Genomic DNA, 18,052 nt, shown 5'->3' with positions numbered 1-18,052 from the left:
GTTTGGATACCCACAGGGGTACATGAGTCGGGGTTCCTGGGTGCCATTACAGGGTGCTGTCGGAGAGGAGGGGAACCTCCATGGTTGCCATATGACCCAGAAGTGCTTCCAAGAGAACACCGGAAGCATTCCCGAGTTCAGCTTAAAAGGAGCCCAAAGCCTCACCTGGAGGAATGGGCAGTGGGTGACACTCAGCCGGAGGGTGGAGGGACAGAAGGGAATCTGTTTATTTTGAGGAGGAGGTTAGAAGCACACACTGATACAGCACATTGCTGCACCCACCACATGACAAACTACCTCAGGGTCCCAGATTAGGACCCTAGTGCAGCCATGCAATGGGCGACACCGTGGCAACCACACTAGTTCAGATCGAGTGGAACAGTGTGAGCTTTTCTTTTGTGGTGGCTGGAGTGCCAATTCTGACAGGTGATTATTTGAAAAAGTGTCGGTGGCAGATAAAAAGGGCAAGAATGCCCTTTTATTGTGTTGGCAGGCAGTGTGGCGCAGTGATGAAGGCTTTGGACTTCAAAACCGGAGGTTGTGGTTTCAAACCACACCACTGAGAATGTGCGACCCTGAACAAGTCACTACACCTGCCTGTGCTCCAATTGGAAAAACAAAAAGAAATGGAACCAATAGTATCTCAAATGTTGTTATACCCTTTGGATAAAAGCGTCAGCCAAATAAATGAACGTAATGGAGTATGGTGTCTGTGGTTTGGGCTCAGCTGTGCCCCCTTGTGGTCACACTATGTTGATGTGCACAGCCCTGTGACATGGTTTACAAATATAGGAGGATCTCCTCCTCTTCTTATTCTCTTTACCTTCCACTGAACGATGTAATGCTGTAATTGATTACTAATTGTAATTGATTACATCTGGCCTGAAGAAGGGGGCCGAGTTGCTTTGAAAGCCTGCATATTGAAATCTTTATAGTATGGGTCATTTTGCTTGACTTCTCACTACATTCATAATGGCTAACACGGTACAACACCCTCGTACTACCTTTCACTGAACAAAGACAGAAGTCGCTCATCCACTGTATAAACCCACCTAGTAAAGCACACTGGACCATCTCTAGAAGGGGTGCCAGTCCTTCACACCTGCACATTTACCACTGTCACTCAGTTATTAGGGCTTGTCAACTAACACAAGAATCTTGTGGACGCTGGAAAAATGACAGGAACACAGGCACAGGGAGAACATGCAAGCAGCACTCAGACGGTGACAAGGCCAGGGATTGAAACTCAGGGCCTAGGAGGTGCCACGCCAGCCCACCCCTAAACAGGCACACAAAAATGTGAAGGAAATAAAAAGAGAGAAGAAGGAGCTAGTGTAAAACTGTTCTACAGGTTCGGCCCTCGAGCCCCTCCATATTAAGACACGAGGGTGACAATGCAGAAGGACATGAGGATGCTCAGGACTGAATCTCCCACTACTCTCTGCACTCAACTCATTCTGTCGATTACAAAGTCAAAATGGCCGATACTGCCTAGGGAGGGACAGGGTTACACATTGGTCAGTTGCTCTTCCCGGGTGCAGCTGTTACACAACAGTGAGGGGCTTTCTTTCCAGGTGAAGACACAGTGGTGCCTCCTTAGGTGCCAGCACGGTCTGACTGCTCTTAACACAGTTGCCTCACCATACACAGTGAACCAACACAGCCTCTCCCCATTTTGCTGGATCATTCCCAAAAGTTTTTGTTCACACGATGGCTCAAAAGTGTCCACTTGTTGCCATTATGAAAGACCCCCTAAAATCCAGAGTCAAACCTGTTTTCAGTCCCATAACCTGTACTCTTGTATCTGCTCTCACATACTTGACAAGTAGACAATAAAATGCCTATTTCTCCAGGAAAGAACTAAAAAAATCCTAAAAAGTATAAAAATAAAATAAAACACAAAAATACATGCGTGTTAGCTTGGTCCCAAAATCCTTTAAAAGGGGAGTAGTGGAACACTACATCGCCGAGACATCGGGTTACGCTGCTTGGTTCAGTGCAAGTCTCTGAGGAGTCCAGCAGGTGGCAGCGATGTTCTTCTGGTCCCAAACTCTTCCTTTTTTTTTTGTTTTTTTCTTTTTTACAAAAGGCTGCTAAGTACGCTCAGAGGGCGAGCCAGAGGTTATCACAAAAAAAAGCTTGTGTATCGATTTTCCACAGATCTTCATTTCCATGGTTTGAGATTAAAAAAGAGAGAGAGAGAAAAAAGAGAGAAAGAAAGAGAAGAAAAAAAAGACCCCGGTTCTGTCATGTAAAAATCTCTGCGAGTCTTTTCATTAAGATTTTCTGTTCATTTTTTCTTTCTGTTCAAGTCCTGGGGCGAGGTTTATCCAGACCTGCGGATTAGAACAGACAGAGAGGTAATTACATTTGAGGAAGAGTGGGGTGTGGAGATAAACACAGTAACGCTAAGCAAAGACATCATATGAAAGGAGACGAGCAGAAAAAGCTGGATCAAGTACAACGAAACGAGCGCCCCCCACAGCCAATGTCATTTATTCATTTCCATTTATTCTATCTATTTGTAATATTGCAATATAGTGCCTTTCAGATCTATCTATCTCAACAGCATGATGGTTCAGTCAGGGTCCAGTCTGGAATGGCCACCAGCTCAACTCATGGCACACTCACTCAAACCAGGCCAGTCATTCAGGGTCATAGGAAGTAAGAGACCATCCAGGAAACACAGCCACTAGATTAGATACCAGACCTGCATGAGATGCCTGCCTTCACTGGGCCTACCTACTATTTAGGAGTCAGTCCTCAATTTCTTAAGGCCTGTGCTGACCAACCTTGTCTTGTCCTCTGTCACCTGTTCAGTCTGTCCCTATGGCTGCCTAAAACATCCTGCATTGTTCCTGTTCCAAAGTAGGCAGGCGCCTCTTCACCTAATGACTGCAGACCAGTGGTACTTGCGTCTCACATCATGAAGACCTTTGAGAAGCTGGTCTGGGACTATATGAGGCCTCTTGTGGTAGACCACCTGGACCCACTGCAGTTTGCCTATCAGACAAAGATTGGAGTGGAGGATGCAGTTATCTCTCTGCTCCACAGGGCTTATTCTAATCTGGACAGAGCTGGCAGCACTCTGAAGATGATGTTTTTGATTTCTCCAGCACCTTCAATACCATCCAGCCATCCCTGTTAAGGGGTCAACTCCAAGATATGCAAGAGGATGTGGCTACAGGTTATGGCGTTCAGGCTATTGGACTGTCTGTCAGGCCGACTGCAGTTTGTGAGACTTGAGGATTCTGTCTCTGATTTGGACGTGAACAACATTGGAGCACCACAAGGAACAGACCTGTCTCCTCTTCTCTTCACACCTCAGATTATAAATATAACAGCAGGTCACGGAACTTGCAGAAATTCTCTGATGATTCTGGTGCGTACTGATAAGAGGGACGAGACACAGGAGAGGAGTCAGGTAGAGAACTATGAGAATTGTCTGCAACTCAACATCAGCAAAACCAAGGAACTGATGATTGACTTTCACCTCACCAAAGACCCTCTATGTCCGGTCACTTTTCAGAGAGTGGATGTAGAGTTGGTACTTGAGGGTCCACATCAATGACAGCTTAGACTGGTCCCATAACACAGAAGAACTCTATAAGACAGGGCAGAGCAGATTTTTTTTCCTTAGGAGACTTTGTTCCTTTAATATGGGAAGTGACGTCCTTCGTATCTTCTACAACTCTCTGATGGCCAGTGTAATTTTAAATTGTGATGTGCTGACTGGGAACATCACTTCAAGAGAGGCCCCTCGAATCAATAAGCTAATTAAAAGGGCAGACTCAGTTATTGGTCACACTCTGGACCCCCAGGAGGTTGTAATGAAGGAGAGAATTAAAACAAAACTGAGTGCCATTATAAACAATGCTGCACATCCTCTCTGTGACACACCAGCACTGAGGCCGTTCAGCCAATAAATCATTTAGCAGAAGTCTGTCAAGAAACACAACTGGGGGTCCTTTATATTAACAGCAATACACCTGCATAATGCAGCATTCGAACTGGGCCTGTAAAGTCAAAACTTTTCTTTCTCTTTTGTTAAATTTCTTACTTTATAATAATTCCAGTGTCTGTTAAGACCAAAATCTATCTACCTCTCTATCTATCTATTATATGGTGCCTTTCATATCTATCTATCTACACACCCACCCTCACTCATACTGGACCAATCATTCAAGTAACTCACAGCTTAAGCGTACTCCAGGACTGTGGTGCACAGACAGAAGACAAACCTGGAACGGATGCCAGCCCAACACATGGCACACTCACTCAAACCAGGTCTATCATTCAGGGTTGTAGGAAGGAAGACACTTCCCTGGCAGCATTGGCACTATGTTAGATACCAGACCTGGATGGGATTTCTCTCCCTCACGGGACATACTTTTTCCAAGAACGTAGTTTTATACGTTGGGGAGCACTGCAGTGTCCCTGGTTTGCAGTTATGGGAGGATCTCCTCCTCCTCCTCCTCTTCTTATTTTCATTAACCTTCACTAAACAACTTACAGTTTTTTCAGTTATAGACCATTTAGACAGAAGTCGCCCATCCATTTAATGAACCCATCTAGTAAAGCACACTGGACCAACTCTGGAAGAGTGTGCCAGTCCTTGACACCCACACATGAACCTCTGCCAATCAGTTCATAGACTTTGTCATCCAACACAATAATCTTGTGGATTTGGGAAGAATTAACAGAACACAGACGAGTCTCACACAGACACAAGGAGAACATGCAAGCTGCACACTGACAGAGATAAGGCCAGGAATTGAAACTCAGACCCTGGGAGGCGCCATGCCAGCCCACCTCTAAACAGGTACAAAAAAAGAAAAAAAATTAGAATTTTGTTTTCGTGTTACGGGTGTTTTGTCAGTCGATTCCTCTCTTCTGGTTTGACCTCAGCTGTGTGTTCTTGGCACTCGCTACTTTGCCAGTCTTTGAGGCAGCACACACGTGAGCTGGCGCTGCTACCAGACGTGCAGTGCACAGTGCGTGTTTAGTCATTGTGGTTTCTCCTGGTTTACCTCCAAGCTGTTTGACGCTACACTTGAGGTGCGGCCGCTTCACTTTAAGCAGTTCACAGCTGATGTATTGTGCCGAGCGGCAGGTGGTGGCTCGGCTCTCACTTTACTTTAGGTTTAAATCTACGTGGCTTTATTCTGTCAAATGATGACCACGGCAGAGGGTTAGGGTTAGCTGATCTGATCTCAATCGAACTGACCAGGCACCAGCTTTCCAAAGTTTGACTGAATTTTTGGGAAGTGAACAGCTTCTGAACTTGCAAATCTTGCTAGTCCTTCACAAAAGCAGGTCAGACATTATTAGTGAGGAAGGTCAATGCAGACGTTAAAAAAGCTGCAGACATACAGGAGGATTCTGGTAGGGCCACATTACAATTTTCATGCCAAAAACACCAATGGCTATTGTACAATATTTTTCAGACAATAGAAATACTGTACTTGCTATTATGTTTTCAATATCTAAACATTACTGATTTCTCAATGCCATTTTATTTTTTCTAGATCTCATAAAAGGATCAACATACACACGTAGTGTCACACACGTGCGCATGGGAGGCAGCTAAAGGGCTTGAGTGATGGCAGTTCTGAGACAGGCCGGGCTGTGGCAGAGTGCACTGACTCTTTTTCTCACTTCCCTGTAGACCATCCCTGGGAGACTCCACCTGGCTCTCGTGACATCACTTCCGGGATCGAACCACTGGAGACAGAACCAACAGACGCCGGCCCCCCTGATGTCACATCCGGGCCTGATCCAATGAGTGACGAACACGTGCCCGATTCCCATGACCTCACTTCCTGTCTTCCCCTTTAAAAGCCTGCCCTTTTTCCCCTTACCCTCAGTCTTGTCTTGGACTCGTTTGTATGCACATCAGTGCTGTTGTTGGTGAAAGAAACGATTTTTGCAGCCAGGATACCAAAATATACGGGTGGCTGCCCCAAAACTTCTTCGAGTATGTCTCAGTTTTGTGACATTGGCGTAGTCGGCAGGATGGAGAAGTCCTGGAAGACAGGACCTGCAACACGTCCAGGTGGGATCGTACCGGGGCCGAGTTTTCAGGCGGGGAGGGTGGCCCGTGTTTCGGAGTGGCTCGGTACAGGCTCTGCTCCCAGCATGCTCATATAGGCAATCTAGACAGGCCAGGGAGTGTTCGGGAGGGGCTCACAGACGTGGGCTGCTTCGGAAGGGGGAGGCGAAGAGGGCTCTTTGTGCTCTCTCGGAGGAGAGTGCCTGCCTCCCTGTGAAGCCAGAGCCCCGATTTCCACCTAGGGGTGCCCCAGACTGGCAGGTGAGTAACCTGAAAAACTGGAGGTTTGACCCAGAGCGGCCAACCCCACAGCAAGCCTGGTCCCTATGGGAAAAAGTAGGGCAGTGGCTGCGGCCACAGAAACTTAAGCCCTCCCAAGTCATAGAGCAGGTGGCTTGCTACCTGCTTCTGGACACACTACCCCGTGGTTTCACCCAGCCGGTCTGGGGTAGGGAATTTATAAACATGGCAGAGCTCATAGAGCTCGTGGAGAAACAAAGGACGGCCTCGCAATCTGGGGGAGCTGAACCGTCCTCTAGCCGACTCAACGGGGTATGTCCAACACCTAGCCCCCTGTACAACCCAGAGCTTGTGCCGGCATCCCCGGGGTCGCGGGCGCTCAAACCACTTGGGAATGAGGCGGAATGCAGGTGGAGGGGGAGGAGGGGTTGGTGTGCTCTGATAAACCCGTTGGCGGTTCCACACACAGGCATGGTGGTCGTCAACGGGTACAAAACGTCTGCTCTGTTAGACACCGGCAGCAACACTACCATTGTTGCTCGCCGTTTTGTGCTACCGCGACAGTGGTTAAATTATAAGGTCGGTATAACCTGTGTCCACGGGGAAACCCGCTGGTACAAGGCCGCCACGTGTGTCATCAGTTACGGGGGATCGGTTCGGAAATTAACTGTGGCAATCCTTCCTGATCCTCCACACCCGGTGATATTGGGGTGGAACTGGCCTGAAATTAAAAGCGGTGAGACACATACCACTCCCGGGAATACTTTGAGCCTTGTTATAGACGGGCACGAGCCGTCTCAAGTTGCCTCCACGCCGTGTAATCAGCCGGCAGAGAGAGCGGCGGCTTCCCTGAGTGACGTGGTTACCCTCGGGCCGTCGCGTGCTGGTACGTCATCCACTGAAGCCGAGACAGAACGGGAGGAGGCCACGCCCCTTGAGGTCGACGCTGACCCTCTCTCTGTATTGCGGTTTCAATTTAAAGAGACGCCGGCTTCTTTCAGAAGGGAGCAATGGAATGACGACTCCCTGAAATTTGCAAAAAATGCAGTGGTCCTTGTAAATGGCCAGCGCACTGATCAGTCTATACCACAGGGCCCTTACTTTGTATTAGACAACGACCTTCTTTATCGTGTAGCAATGCATGATGGGCAGGAGAGAAAGCTGCTGCTAGTTCAGCACCTTCCGGCGGCAGGTCTGCGAGCTAGCCCACGCCCACCTCCTAGGTGGCCACTTGGGCACCGAAAAAACTCTGGAGCGGATCAAGCTCCGTTTCTACTGGCCGGGAGTCAATGAGGAGGTTCGTCGCTTTTGCGCTTCCTGCCCGGAGTGTCAACTGCGACAAATTCCCAGGAGGGACCGTGCTCCTCTTGTCCCTATACCCTGATTGATGTTCCCTTCCAAAGAATCGGGGTCGATTTGGTTGGACCCCTAGAGCCCTCAGCCCGAGGACACAAGTACATTTTAGTCCTCGTGGATTACGCTACACGATACCCTGAAGCTGTTCCGTTGCGCCAGCTACATCCAAAGCTATCGCACGGGAATTACTAGGGTCTTTTCGTGTGGGTGTTCCCAAGGAAGTCTTGACAGACCAGGGGACACCTTTCACCTCGGAGACGTTCAAGGAGACTGCCAAGTTGCTGAAAATAAAGCATTTAAAGACCTGTGTATCATCCTCAAACCGACGGGTTAGTAGAGAGGTTTAATCAGACTCTCAAGCAAATGCTACGTAAGGTGGTCAGCGAGGATGGAAGGAACTGGGATCAGCTCCTCCCCTCGTCCTTTTGCTTATCGGAAGTCCCACAAGCCTCCACGGGTTCTCCCCTTTGAATTACTGTATGGGCGACAACCTCGGGCATATTAGACATTCTAAAGAAGGGTGGGAAGAAGAGGCTCTTCCCTCTACAAATATATTAGAGTATATCGCGCAGTTACGCGATAGATTGGGAAAGATTCGCCTCTCCTTAAAAGTCACATGGAAGAAGCACAAGCAGCACAGGTCTGTTATTACAACCGCGGCACGTCTCTTCGGGAGTTCCACCCGGGAGATCGGGTCATGGTCCTAGTGCCTACCTCCCACTCTAAGCTGCTTGCCCATTGGCAAGGCCCCTACGAAGTTAAGGAGAGGAAGGGGCTGGTCGACTATTTGGTGAGTCAACCCAATCGCGGCCAAAGGAGCGGTTTATCATGTGAACTTGCTGAAACCGTGGAAGGACAGGGACCCGATCCCTCCTCCGCCAGCCCCGCCACTCTTCGCCACACACACGCCTTAACTTCGCACGGACTTAAGTCCCAGACAGCGGCAGGAGCTGGAAACAGTTATCCGGACCGTCCGGGAGGTAGTCAGTGAACGCCCTGGAAGGACCTCTCTGGTTGAGCACAACATTGTGACAGAGCCCGTGGTTGTTGTCTGAGAACGCCCGTATCGCCTTCCCGAGGCAAAAAGGGCTGAAGTGGAGCTTGAGATCAAGCGCATGCTGGAGCTAGGTGTGATTGAGGAAAGTTATAGTCCCTGGTCCAGCCCAATTGTGCTCGTCGGTAAGCCTGACGGGAGTTGGAGGTTTTGCAATGACTTCCGTCGGCTTAATCAAGTCTCCCAATTCGATGCTTATCCTATGCCTCGAGTGGACGACCTCCTCGAGAGGCTTGGACAGGCTCAATACCTGACCACACTTGACATGACAAAAGGGTACTGGCAGGTTCCTTTAACGGACACCGAAGGAAAAACGCGCTTAGTACCCCTAGCGGACACTGGCAGTATCGTGTCCTTCCATTTGGGTTACACGGGCTCCAGCAACCTTCCAGCGTCTGGTGGACAAAGTGCTCCAGCCACATAACTCATACAGTGCTGCCTACCTGGATGACGTGGTCATTATTCCAGCACGTGGACAGAACACCTACAGCAGGTCCGAGCGGTATTGCGGAACACTTGGTGAGGCGGGCTCGGATTAATCCCAAGAAATGCTTCTTTGGGTTAAGTGAAGCCAAATATTTAGGCTACCTGGTGGGTCGGGTACCGTGAGGCCACAGTGCTCCAAAGTTGATGCCATTTTGAAATGGCCCGTCCATGAACCAAGCGGCAGGTCCAAGCCTTTCGGATTAGCCGGGTACTACCGCCGGTTTGTGCCCGCTTTCGGAGAGAGCGGCACCCTTGACTGATTTAACAAAGAAGAGGGCCCGAACATTGTGGTATGGACTGAGAACACAGGCACTGCATTTAGTGACTTGAAACAGGCCCTTACGTCCGCACCTATTTTGATGGCACCTAACTTCTCTTTGCCTTTTATCCTCCAGACGGACGCTTCGGACACAGGCCTGGGCGCCGTGCTGAGCCAAAGCGTCGATGGTGTGGAACACCCCATCATGTTCCTAAGCCGGAAACTGTTGGACCGGGAAACCAGGTATGCAGCGGTGGAGAGAGAGGCTTTGTCGATTAAATGGGCGATTACTCAGCTGAGGTACTACCTGTTGGGCCGGGAGTTCACTCTTGTCACGGACCATGCGCCTCTACAGTGGATGGCCCTGCACAAGGAGTCGAATCCCCGGGTCACCCGGTGGTTTCTTGACCTGCAGCCGCATAAGTTTTCGCCGTCATCGCCGGGTGCTCTCCATGCCAACGCTGATGCTCTTTCTCGGATTCACGACCTCTCGGTTAGGGTCGCCCGACCCGACGGGTCTGGGCTAAGGGGGCCTTGTCACACACGTGCGCATGGGAGGCAGCTAAGGGGCTTGAGTGATGGCAGTTCTGAGACAGGCCGGGCTGTGGCAGAGTGCACTGACTCTTTTTCTCACTTCCCTGTAGACCATCCCTGGGAGACTCCACCTGGCTCTCGTGACATCACTTCCGGGATCGAACCAATGGAGACAGAACCAACAGACGCAGGTCCCCCTGATGTCACGTCTGGGCCTGATCCAATGAGTGACAAACACGTGCCCGATTCCCATGACCTCACTTCCTGTCTTCCCCTTTAAAAGCCTGCCCTTTTTCCCCTTACCCTCAGTCTTGTCTTGGACTCGTTTGTATGCACATCAGTGCTGTTGTTGGTGAAAGAAACGATTTTTGCAGCCAGGATACCAAAATATACGGGTGGCTGCCCCAAAACTTCTTCGAGTATGTCTCAGTTTTGTGACAGTAGGAATAATGCCAGCTTACCACCATCTTGTCCATATTTATACCATAATAACACTGGATAACCGTCTGTCAACCTAACTGTTCAACGACAACTTTTCAAATACACTCACCGACCCCTTTATTAGGTACACTTTGCTAGTACCAGGTTGGACCCCCTTCTGTCTTCAGAACGGCTGTAATTCTTTGTGACACGGATTCAACAAGGTATTGTACTGGAAACATACCTCAGGGATTTTGGTCCATATTGACAGATACAATCATGCTGTTGCTGCACATCCATGATCTGGTGTCTGTGGAGGCCATTAGGGTGCAGTGAGCTCATTGTCATGCTGAAGAAACCAGTTTGAGATAATCTGATCTTTGTGACATGGCGCTGCATCCTGCTGGATGTAGCCATCAGAAGATGTGTGGTCAAAAAGGGATGGATATGGTCAGCAACAAGACTCAGGTAGGCTGTGGCATTTAAACGATGCTCAATTGGCCAAAATGTGCCAAGAAAATATCCTTCACACCATTACACCATCACCAGCAGCCTGAACCATTGATACAAGGCAGGATGGATTCATGCTTTCATGTTGTAGACACCAAATTCTGACCCTACCATCTGAATGTTGCAGCAGAAATTGAAACTCATCAGACCAGGCAGCGTTTTTCCAGTCTTCTATTGTCCAATTTTGGTGAGCCCCTGCAAATTGTAGACCTAATTGTCTGTTCTTAGCTGACAGGAGTGGCACCCGGTGTGGTCTCCTGCTGTTGAGCCCATCTGTCTTAAGGTTTGACGTGTTGCATGGTCAGAGATCCTCTTCTGCATACCTCAGTTGTAATGACTGGTTATTTGAGTTACTGTTGCCTTTCTGCCTGCTGGAACCGGTCCTGCCATTCTCCTCTGATCTCTGGCACCAACAAGGCATTTTTACCCAAACAGCTGCCACTCCCTGGATATTTTCCCTTTTTCAGACAATTCTTTGTAAACCCTAGAGATGGTTGTGTGTGAAAATCCCAGTAGATCAGCAGTTTCTGAAATACTCAGACCAGCCCGTCTGGCCTCAACAACCATGCCATATTCAGAGTCTCTTCAGTCACCTTTCTTCCCCATTCTGATGCTCGGATTGAACTTCAGCAGATCGTCTCAACAATGTCTACAGGCCTAAAAGCATTGAGCTGACTGGCGTTAACAAGCAGTTGAACAGACATACCTAATAAAGTGGCTGGTGAGTGTATATTTCTTATATCAAATCCCACTTGAGATTTTATTAATTTAACAATTGTCCTCCCACAGTGAGTGCCTGTGGCCGCCTTTATGGTAGAACACAAAATGCCAGTCAGAACATTCTGGAATAAACCGCTGCCAGCATTTCTTGTGCCTGTAATATCCTTGATTACATGGTATCAGATTAAACTGTAAAATTGTATTAAAGTTTAATTAACTTTATCAAGACGTTCAGTTTCTTAACCTGCTTTATCTTTTTTGGGGCTGTAGGGTAAAACAGCGTGAGCATGAAGGGAATTTTAGAGAAAACTCTTTTCTTTTCCAGTTCTTAAGAATTCTTCTCCTTGTCCTCCAATTGAAAGATTAAAGCATCCCCTGACTGACGATTTTGAATAATAATAATAACTAGCGGGCTTTGCCCTCTGCTCGCTTCACTCGCCAACCCCCTGGCCTGCGATACGCACCAGGCACTTCACGTCTCTGCTGCTCACGTATGTGGATTTCACTTCCACAAAATAACAAATCTTTTCATTCTCTCAGATAGGCCTCCTCACTGAGAAGAAACACTACTTTTCCCTGATGGCAACACAAATTAGACGATTTACAAGTCTAAAAAACATACATAATTATCTACATACTTCTGTCTGATCACCTATGTCTATATATTCAATCTCTTTTTGCTGTTCCGTTATTACACTGAGTAATAATTTCCATTTGTTAGCGCTAATGTGATCTTTGCTATCAATTTTTTGAGTCTTCCGAATTTTAGTACTTTCATTATCTCTAGCTCTGCATGTGTATCACGCCAACGTTTCTGGATCTCTTTACAACGTTCTACTTTGTCTTCTACTCTTTTTCTTTTATTTCTGACCCCACTTGGAGCTGAGAGCGCAGGAACTGTGTCTGACAACAGCATTCACACGACTGAGAAGTCATTGGACCGTGGGTGTGGTTGTAAATGTTTGAGAGGAGGGCAGGACTTGTCAAAAGTCTCATCTCGCGGGACCTGAAATTATCTGTGAATTACCCCTTGGGATTAATAAAGTATCTATCTATCTATCTATCTATCTATTATATAATGCCTTTCACATCTATCTATCTATCTCACAGAATGTCTCATCGCAGGTTTTCCTTTAATAATAGAGAGATATTAAATGATATTTATATAGAGCATTTCCCATGCTCACATGACCGATGATAACCACCATGACAACAAAGCAACATGCCAGGGTTTTCAGTAAGTAAATAACATGACATATCAGCCTCAAATGCACTGACGACTCCAATTAAAGATTTTCACAGCCATTCCCAGCAGCACTGGGTTCATGAAGCACATAATCCACTGTGTAAATGTATTGAAACACAAGACACTACCCATCTGACCTCTCGCTCTGCCTCACTCCAAAAGTACTGCATCACGCATATGCGCCTGTTGATCTCCTTCATGGCTCTGCTGAGGTGATACTACTCCAGGACGAGAGGGGGCGCTCACGCTAACTGTCTCTTCATTTCCACTCACAGCTCTGAGAAGTCACAGAGTGAGGGCAACTGACCAGGCCACAGACCCCCAAGCTGGTTGGGGCTCCATAAATCCAGAAGGTGCTGTCTGCTACTGGTCCCGGAATCTGACCCAGCGCAAGCTCCATCGTGTTGTTATGGCAGTGTTATAGCATAATGTTTTGGACAAAGACAGGTTTTTCTTTGATTTACGCCTGTGCTCTACGGTGAAATATTACAAATCAAACAATTCAGACATCGTGATTACAGTAAAGTACACACTGCAGACTTTCATTTAAGGGTCTTTGCATACATTTTGGTGACACCATGTAGAAATGACAACACTTTTTCTACACAGTTCCCCCCTTTTCGCGGCACCATAATGTTTAAGACAGCTGGCGTCACTGGTGTTTGGGACTCCTCTGGTGGGTTTCAGTGCTTCATAAGACACCTCAGCTTGTTTCTACCCTTTGGAGTCTGTGCTTGCCATCGTTCAACATGAGGACAAGAGCTGTGCCAGTGAAAGTCAAAGCAGCCATAATGAGGTTGAAACAGAAGAAGAAAACCATTCGAGATTTCCATTGAAGTTAGGCGACACTTCTTTAAAGTCGACAAAACACAAATGCGAATTGTCTGTGTTTCCACTGAGTGATTTTAAGCGAATAAACTTTGTTTTATCTCCAGCGACTGATATGAAGAGTGTGAGTTTCTGTTATTTCAATTGCGTCTACAATCGCCGTGTTCGATTAGAGCGAATGAATACAATAAAGAGAAGGCGAACTCCCTCTACTTGGCAGAGGCCACGTGCATTAGAGATTTCTTTGAAATTGTCCACAGTGATTTTACTGAGGAGCTGTGGGTACAAAAATTGAAGGATCAGCTGCTCAACATTCACAGAATTAGGCAGCACAGTAGGCCCTCTTGTGTCCCCTGCCGTAAACCCAACCGAAACGGAGACTCATGTGAGCTAAAAAAGTGTTTCCATTACAGATGTGCGCATTACTGCTTTGTCGAATCGCTGGATAAACCACGTCAAGCGAGCGTATAAACTTTTTTTTGTGATTTTTGAGTGTTGTTTTGAAATTCACGCATTTCCATTACTCTTTTTTTTTCTCAAAAAAGGCATTAAGAAGGTTAATGGAAACAGGTTAGAAAAACCTTAGGATGATTGAAGTCAACTGTCAGAAATATCATTAAGAAGAAAGAACGTACTGGTGAGCTCAGTAATCGCAAAGGGACTGCTAGGCCAAGGAAGATCTCCACTGCTGATGGCAGAAGAATCCTCACTATGGTGAAGAAAAACCCCCAAACGTCTGTCTGACAGACCAGAGACAGTCTTCAGGGGACAGATGTGGACGTGTCAGAGACGACTATCAGAAGGAGACTTCATGAACAGAAACACAGAAGCAACCATGAAAGATGAAACCCACAAGTTTGCAACAAGTGAATGATGGCCAGATTACAGTTTGAGAAAAAAGACTTAAAAGAGCCATCTGGAAAAAGGTCTTGTGGAGAGACGAGGCAAAGACGATGAACCTGCATCAGAATGATGGCAAGAGCAAAGTGTGGAGATGGAACAGCCCGAGATCCAAAGCAGACCACCCTGTCTGTTAATCATGGCAGTGGGGGTGTTGTGGTGTGGGCATGTATGGCTGCCACAGGTCCTGGCACACTTCTCTTCACTGATAACAGAACTGCTGATGGCAGCGGCACAATGAGGTGTGCAGAAACATCTGATCTGCTCAAGTTCTAGTAAAAGCCTCCAAACTTACTGCCGAGGCAACACAGGAGTTTATCAAAACTAAACACTGGAAAAATGTTGAATGGCCAAGCCAGTCACCCAATTTAAATCCAATTGAACAGGCCTTCCATATACTGAAGAGAAAACTTATGGGGACAAGCCCCCCAATACAAGCAGGAGCTGAAGGTGGCTGCATGAGAGGCTTGGCAGAGCCTCACCAGAGAAGACCCTCAGAAGCTGGTGATGTCTGTGAATCACAGTCATTGCATGTAAGGGTTATGTGACAGAGCACTAAACATGACGGCTTTAATAGACCTGCCAGTGTTATGTCACAAACATTATGGTGCCCTGAAATGGGGGGACTGTGTAGAAAAAGTGCTGTGACACCAAAAGATAGGCAAATCCGCCTTACATGAAAGTCTGTAAATGTGCACTTTAATCACATCTCGGTTATTTGATTTGTAATTTTACATTGTGGAGCAGAGGGGGTGAATCAAGGATAAAATGCGTCTTTATCCCTAACATTATGGAGGGCACAGGGGACTGTACTTTCTCCGGTCCTGTTCAATCTATATACATCAGACTTCCAATATGACTCGGAGTCCTGCCACGTGCAAAAGTTCGCTGATGACACTGCTATTGTGGGCTGTATCAGGAGTGGGCAGGAGGAGGAGTACAGAAAGTTAATCAAAGACTTTGTTAAATGGTGCGACTCAAACCACTTACACCTTAACACCAGCAAGACCAAGGAGCTGGTGGTGGATTTTAGGAAGCCCAGGCCCCTCATGGACCCTGTGATCATCAGAGGTGACTGTGTGCAGAGGGTGCAGACCTTTAAATATCTGGGAGTGCAGCTGGATGACAAATTGGACTGGACTGCCAATACTGATGCTCTATGTAAGAAAGGTCAGAGCAGACTATACTTTCTGAGAAGGTTGGCATCCTTCAACATCTGCAGTAAGATGCTGCAGATGTTCTACCAGACGGTTGTGGCGAGTGCCCTCTTCTACGCGGTGGTGTGCTGGGGAGGCAGCATAAAGATGAAAGACGCCTCACGCCAGGACAAACCTGTTAAGAAGGCAGGCTCTATTGTAGGAGTAAAGTTGGACAGTTTAATATCTGTGGCAGAGCGACAGACACTAAGCAAACTCCTGTCAATCATGAAGAATCCACTGCATCCACTGAACAGGGTCATCTCCAGACAGAGGAGTAGCTTCAGTGACAGACTGAGGAGATCGTTCCTCCCCACACTATGCGACTCTTCAATTCCACCCGGGGGAGTAAATGCTAACATTAATTTTATTTTAATTTTTTAATTTTTATTACTATTTAATTTAATATTGTTTCTTTGTATCAGTATACTGCTGCTGGATTATGTGAATTTCTCTATCTATCTATCTATCTATCTATCTATCTATCTATCTATCTATCTATCTATCTATCTATCTATCTATCTATCTATCTATCTATCTATCTATCTATCTATCTATCTATCTATCTATCTATCTATCTATCTATCTATCTATCTATCTATCTATCTATCTATCTATCTATCTATCTAGTAGCTTCTATAATCCTGAAGCAATTCTGCTTATTGTGTTGAAAACACCGTCATTTTTAGTTGGGCCATTGCGCCTGTTTGGTGCACCAACATTTCGAAGCGACTCGTGCAAGTCTGTCCTCGGGTCACAAATATCATCGACTTCTCTCTATTTTTACTATCACGGTTTCTAGGTGCCACAATCTATAATATCCAGACGACCCTTCCCAAAGAGCAAATTGAACAGAGCCATCTGCTGGACATTCATCCATCCATCCATCTGCTAGACCTTCTCATCCAGGCCAGGGTTGCAGGGAAGCTGCAGCCAATCCTAGCAAGCACCAGGCACAAGGCAGGAACAATCCAATTCTTACTTGCATGTCCAACCAACACGTAACAAGTCGCACTCGCTGGCACCATGATAAACAAAAAAGATATTAAAATAAAGGCTGCACCACAGTCTGCTGACACCTCACATGCATGACTGACTCAAACATCAGCCAAGGGTGGGGATGGGTCCAATTGCAGACCTCCACAGCTCCCTGATTCAGTAGCCCTGCTGGACAGCCAATTGGATTGCAGGGTTTTGTCACCTGGTTTACTTGACTCGAGTCAGATAACCCTCCCCCAACCCTAATCTTAACCATAGTGTAAACTGTTATCACAAATAATAATAACCATTTTTTTACATTTATATAGCGCTTTTCTCACTACTCCAAGCACTTTTATAGTGAGTGGGGTGCCACTTCAACCATCACTAGTGTGAGGCACCCACCTGGATGATGGGATGGCAGCCATTATTTTCCCAGTACACTCACCACACATTAGCTGCTAGGTGGTGAAGGGTTGAGAAGTAGTCAGCCAATCAGAGACAGGGGATGCATCCAGTACTGGCCTGGCCCAAACCTGCTTGACTTCAGATGGGCGACCTGTTCTCAAGTGCATGTGGTATGGCTGCTGGCACATAATATAAAGCAGTAACCTCCTCAATGGAATGGCGCTCTAGAGGTCCACAGCTAGAGTCTATTGCAAGCACGCCTTCAGCATAATGAGATGACACTCCTTATTCAAATGAGCAGCTTCTGAGCCGGCTGCAGGGGAGCCTATAAAAAGGGCGGGCCTGCCACAAAAGTGAGCAGTTCTGAGGACAGTGAGCTTCCTACAAGAGCAACGAAATGTGCAAAAAATCTTTTGGGTCAGTGCTGGCCAACAATAAAGTCACAGGATGGTTTAACAGTTGCAGATCAGCCCCATTCTGATCAGCATCACTCCACAGGCAAACAACAAAAGCTGTGTTTGGATAGAAGACCGCTCTAAGCAGACCCACCTTGTCATCATGTGTACTCCTCCTGTAAAGTGATGTTCACAAAGGAAAGGCAATTTATAAATAAATTCTTGTCTAATATTACAATATACAATGTGGCCTGGCAGTTTAGGTGTTAGACTGTAAAAAACAAAGTCAGCCACTCAGCCTGTTAATGGACCAGTAAAGGGACTATCGTTCAAAATGTACCTGGCCAACCATGCATCCTTAAAAGTGTCCTTCGTATTCATTTATTTTTGATGCACTTCGTTAATCCGTGAGAGGAAATTGTCCTTTCACATGCCTTTTGGGGGTCAGAGCGCAGGGTCAGCAATCGTAC

General features: G+C 46.9%; 1 protein-coding gene across 1 annotated transcript in view; it reads right to left on the bottom strand.

The window, feature by feature from the left end:
- Positions 1 to 387: 387 nt before the first annotated feature.
- Positions 388 to 18,052, bottom strand: part of nkain1 (sodium/potassium transporting ATPase interacting 1) — a 447,372-nt gene continuing 429,707 nt past the window's right edge. Inside the window, exon 7 of the mRNA XM_039739190.1 lies at positions 388 to 2,336. Within this exon, the coding sequence (XP_039595124.1) occupies positions 2,327 to 2,336 (10 nt within the window). The 3' untranslated portion in view covers positions 388 to 2,326. The remainder of the gene's footprint in view (positions 2,337 to 18,052) is intronic.

This window comes from Polypterus senegalus, chromosome 17, assembly GCF_016835505.1.
Source record: "Polypterus senegalus isolate Bchr_013 chromosome 17, ASM1683550v1, whole genome shotgun sequence".
Classification (NCBI taxonomy): domain Eukaryota; kingdom Metazoa; phylum Chordata; class Cladistia; order Polypteriformes; family Polypteridae; genus Polypterus; species Polypterus senegalus.
Note: the sequence above shows the minus strand (reverse complement) of the source record. Positions and strands in the feature narration are given on the sequence as shown.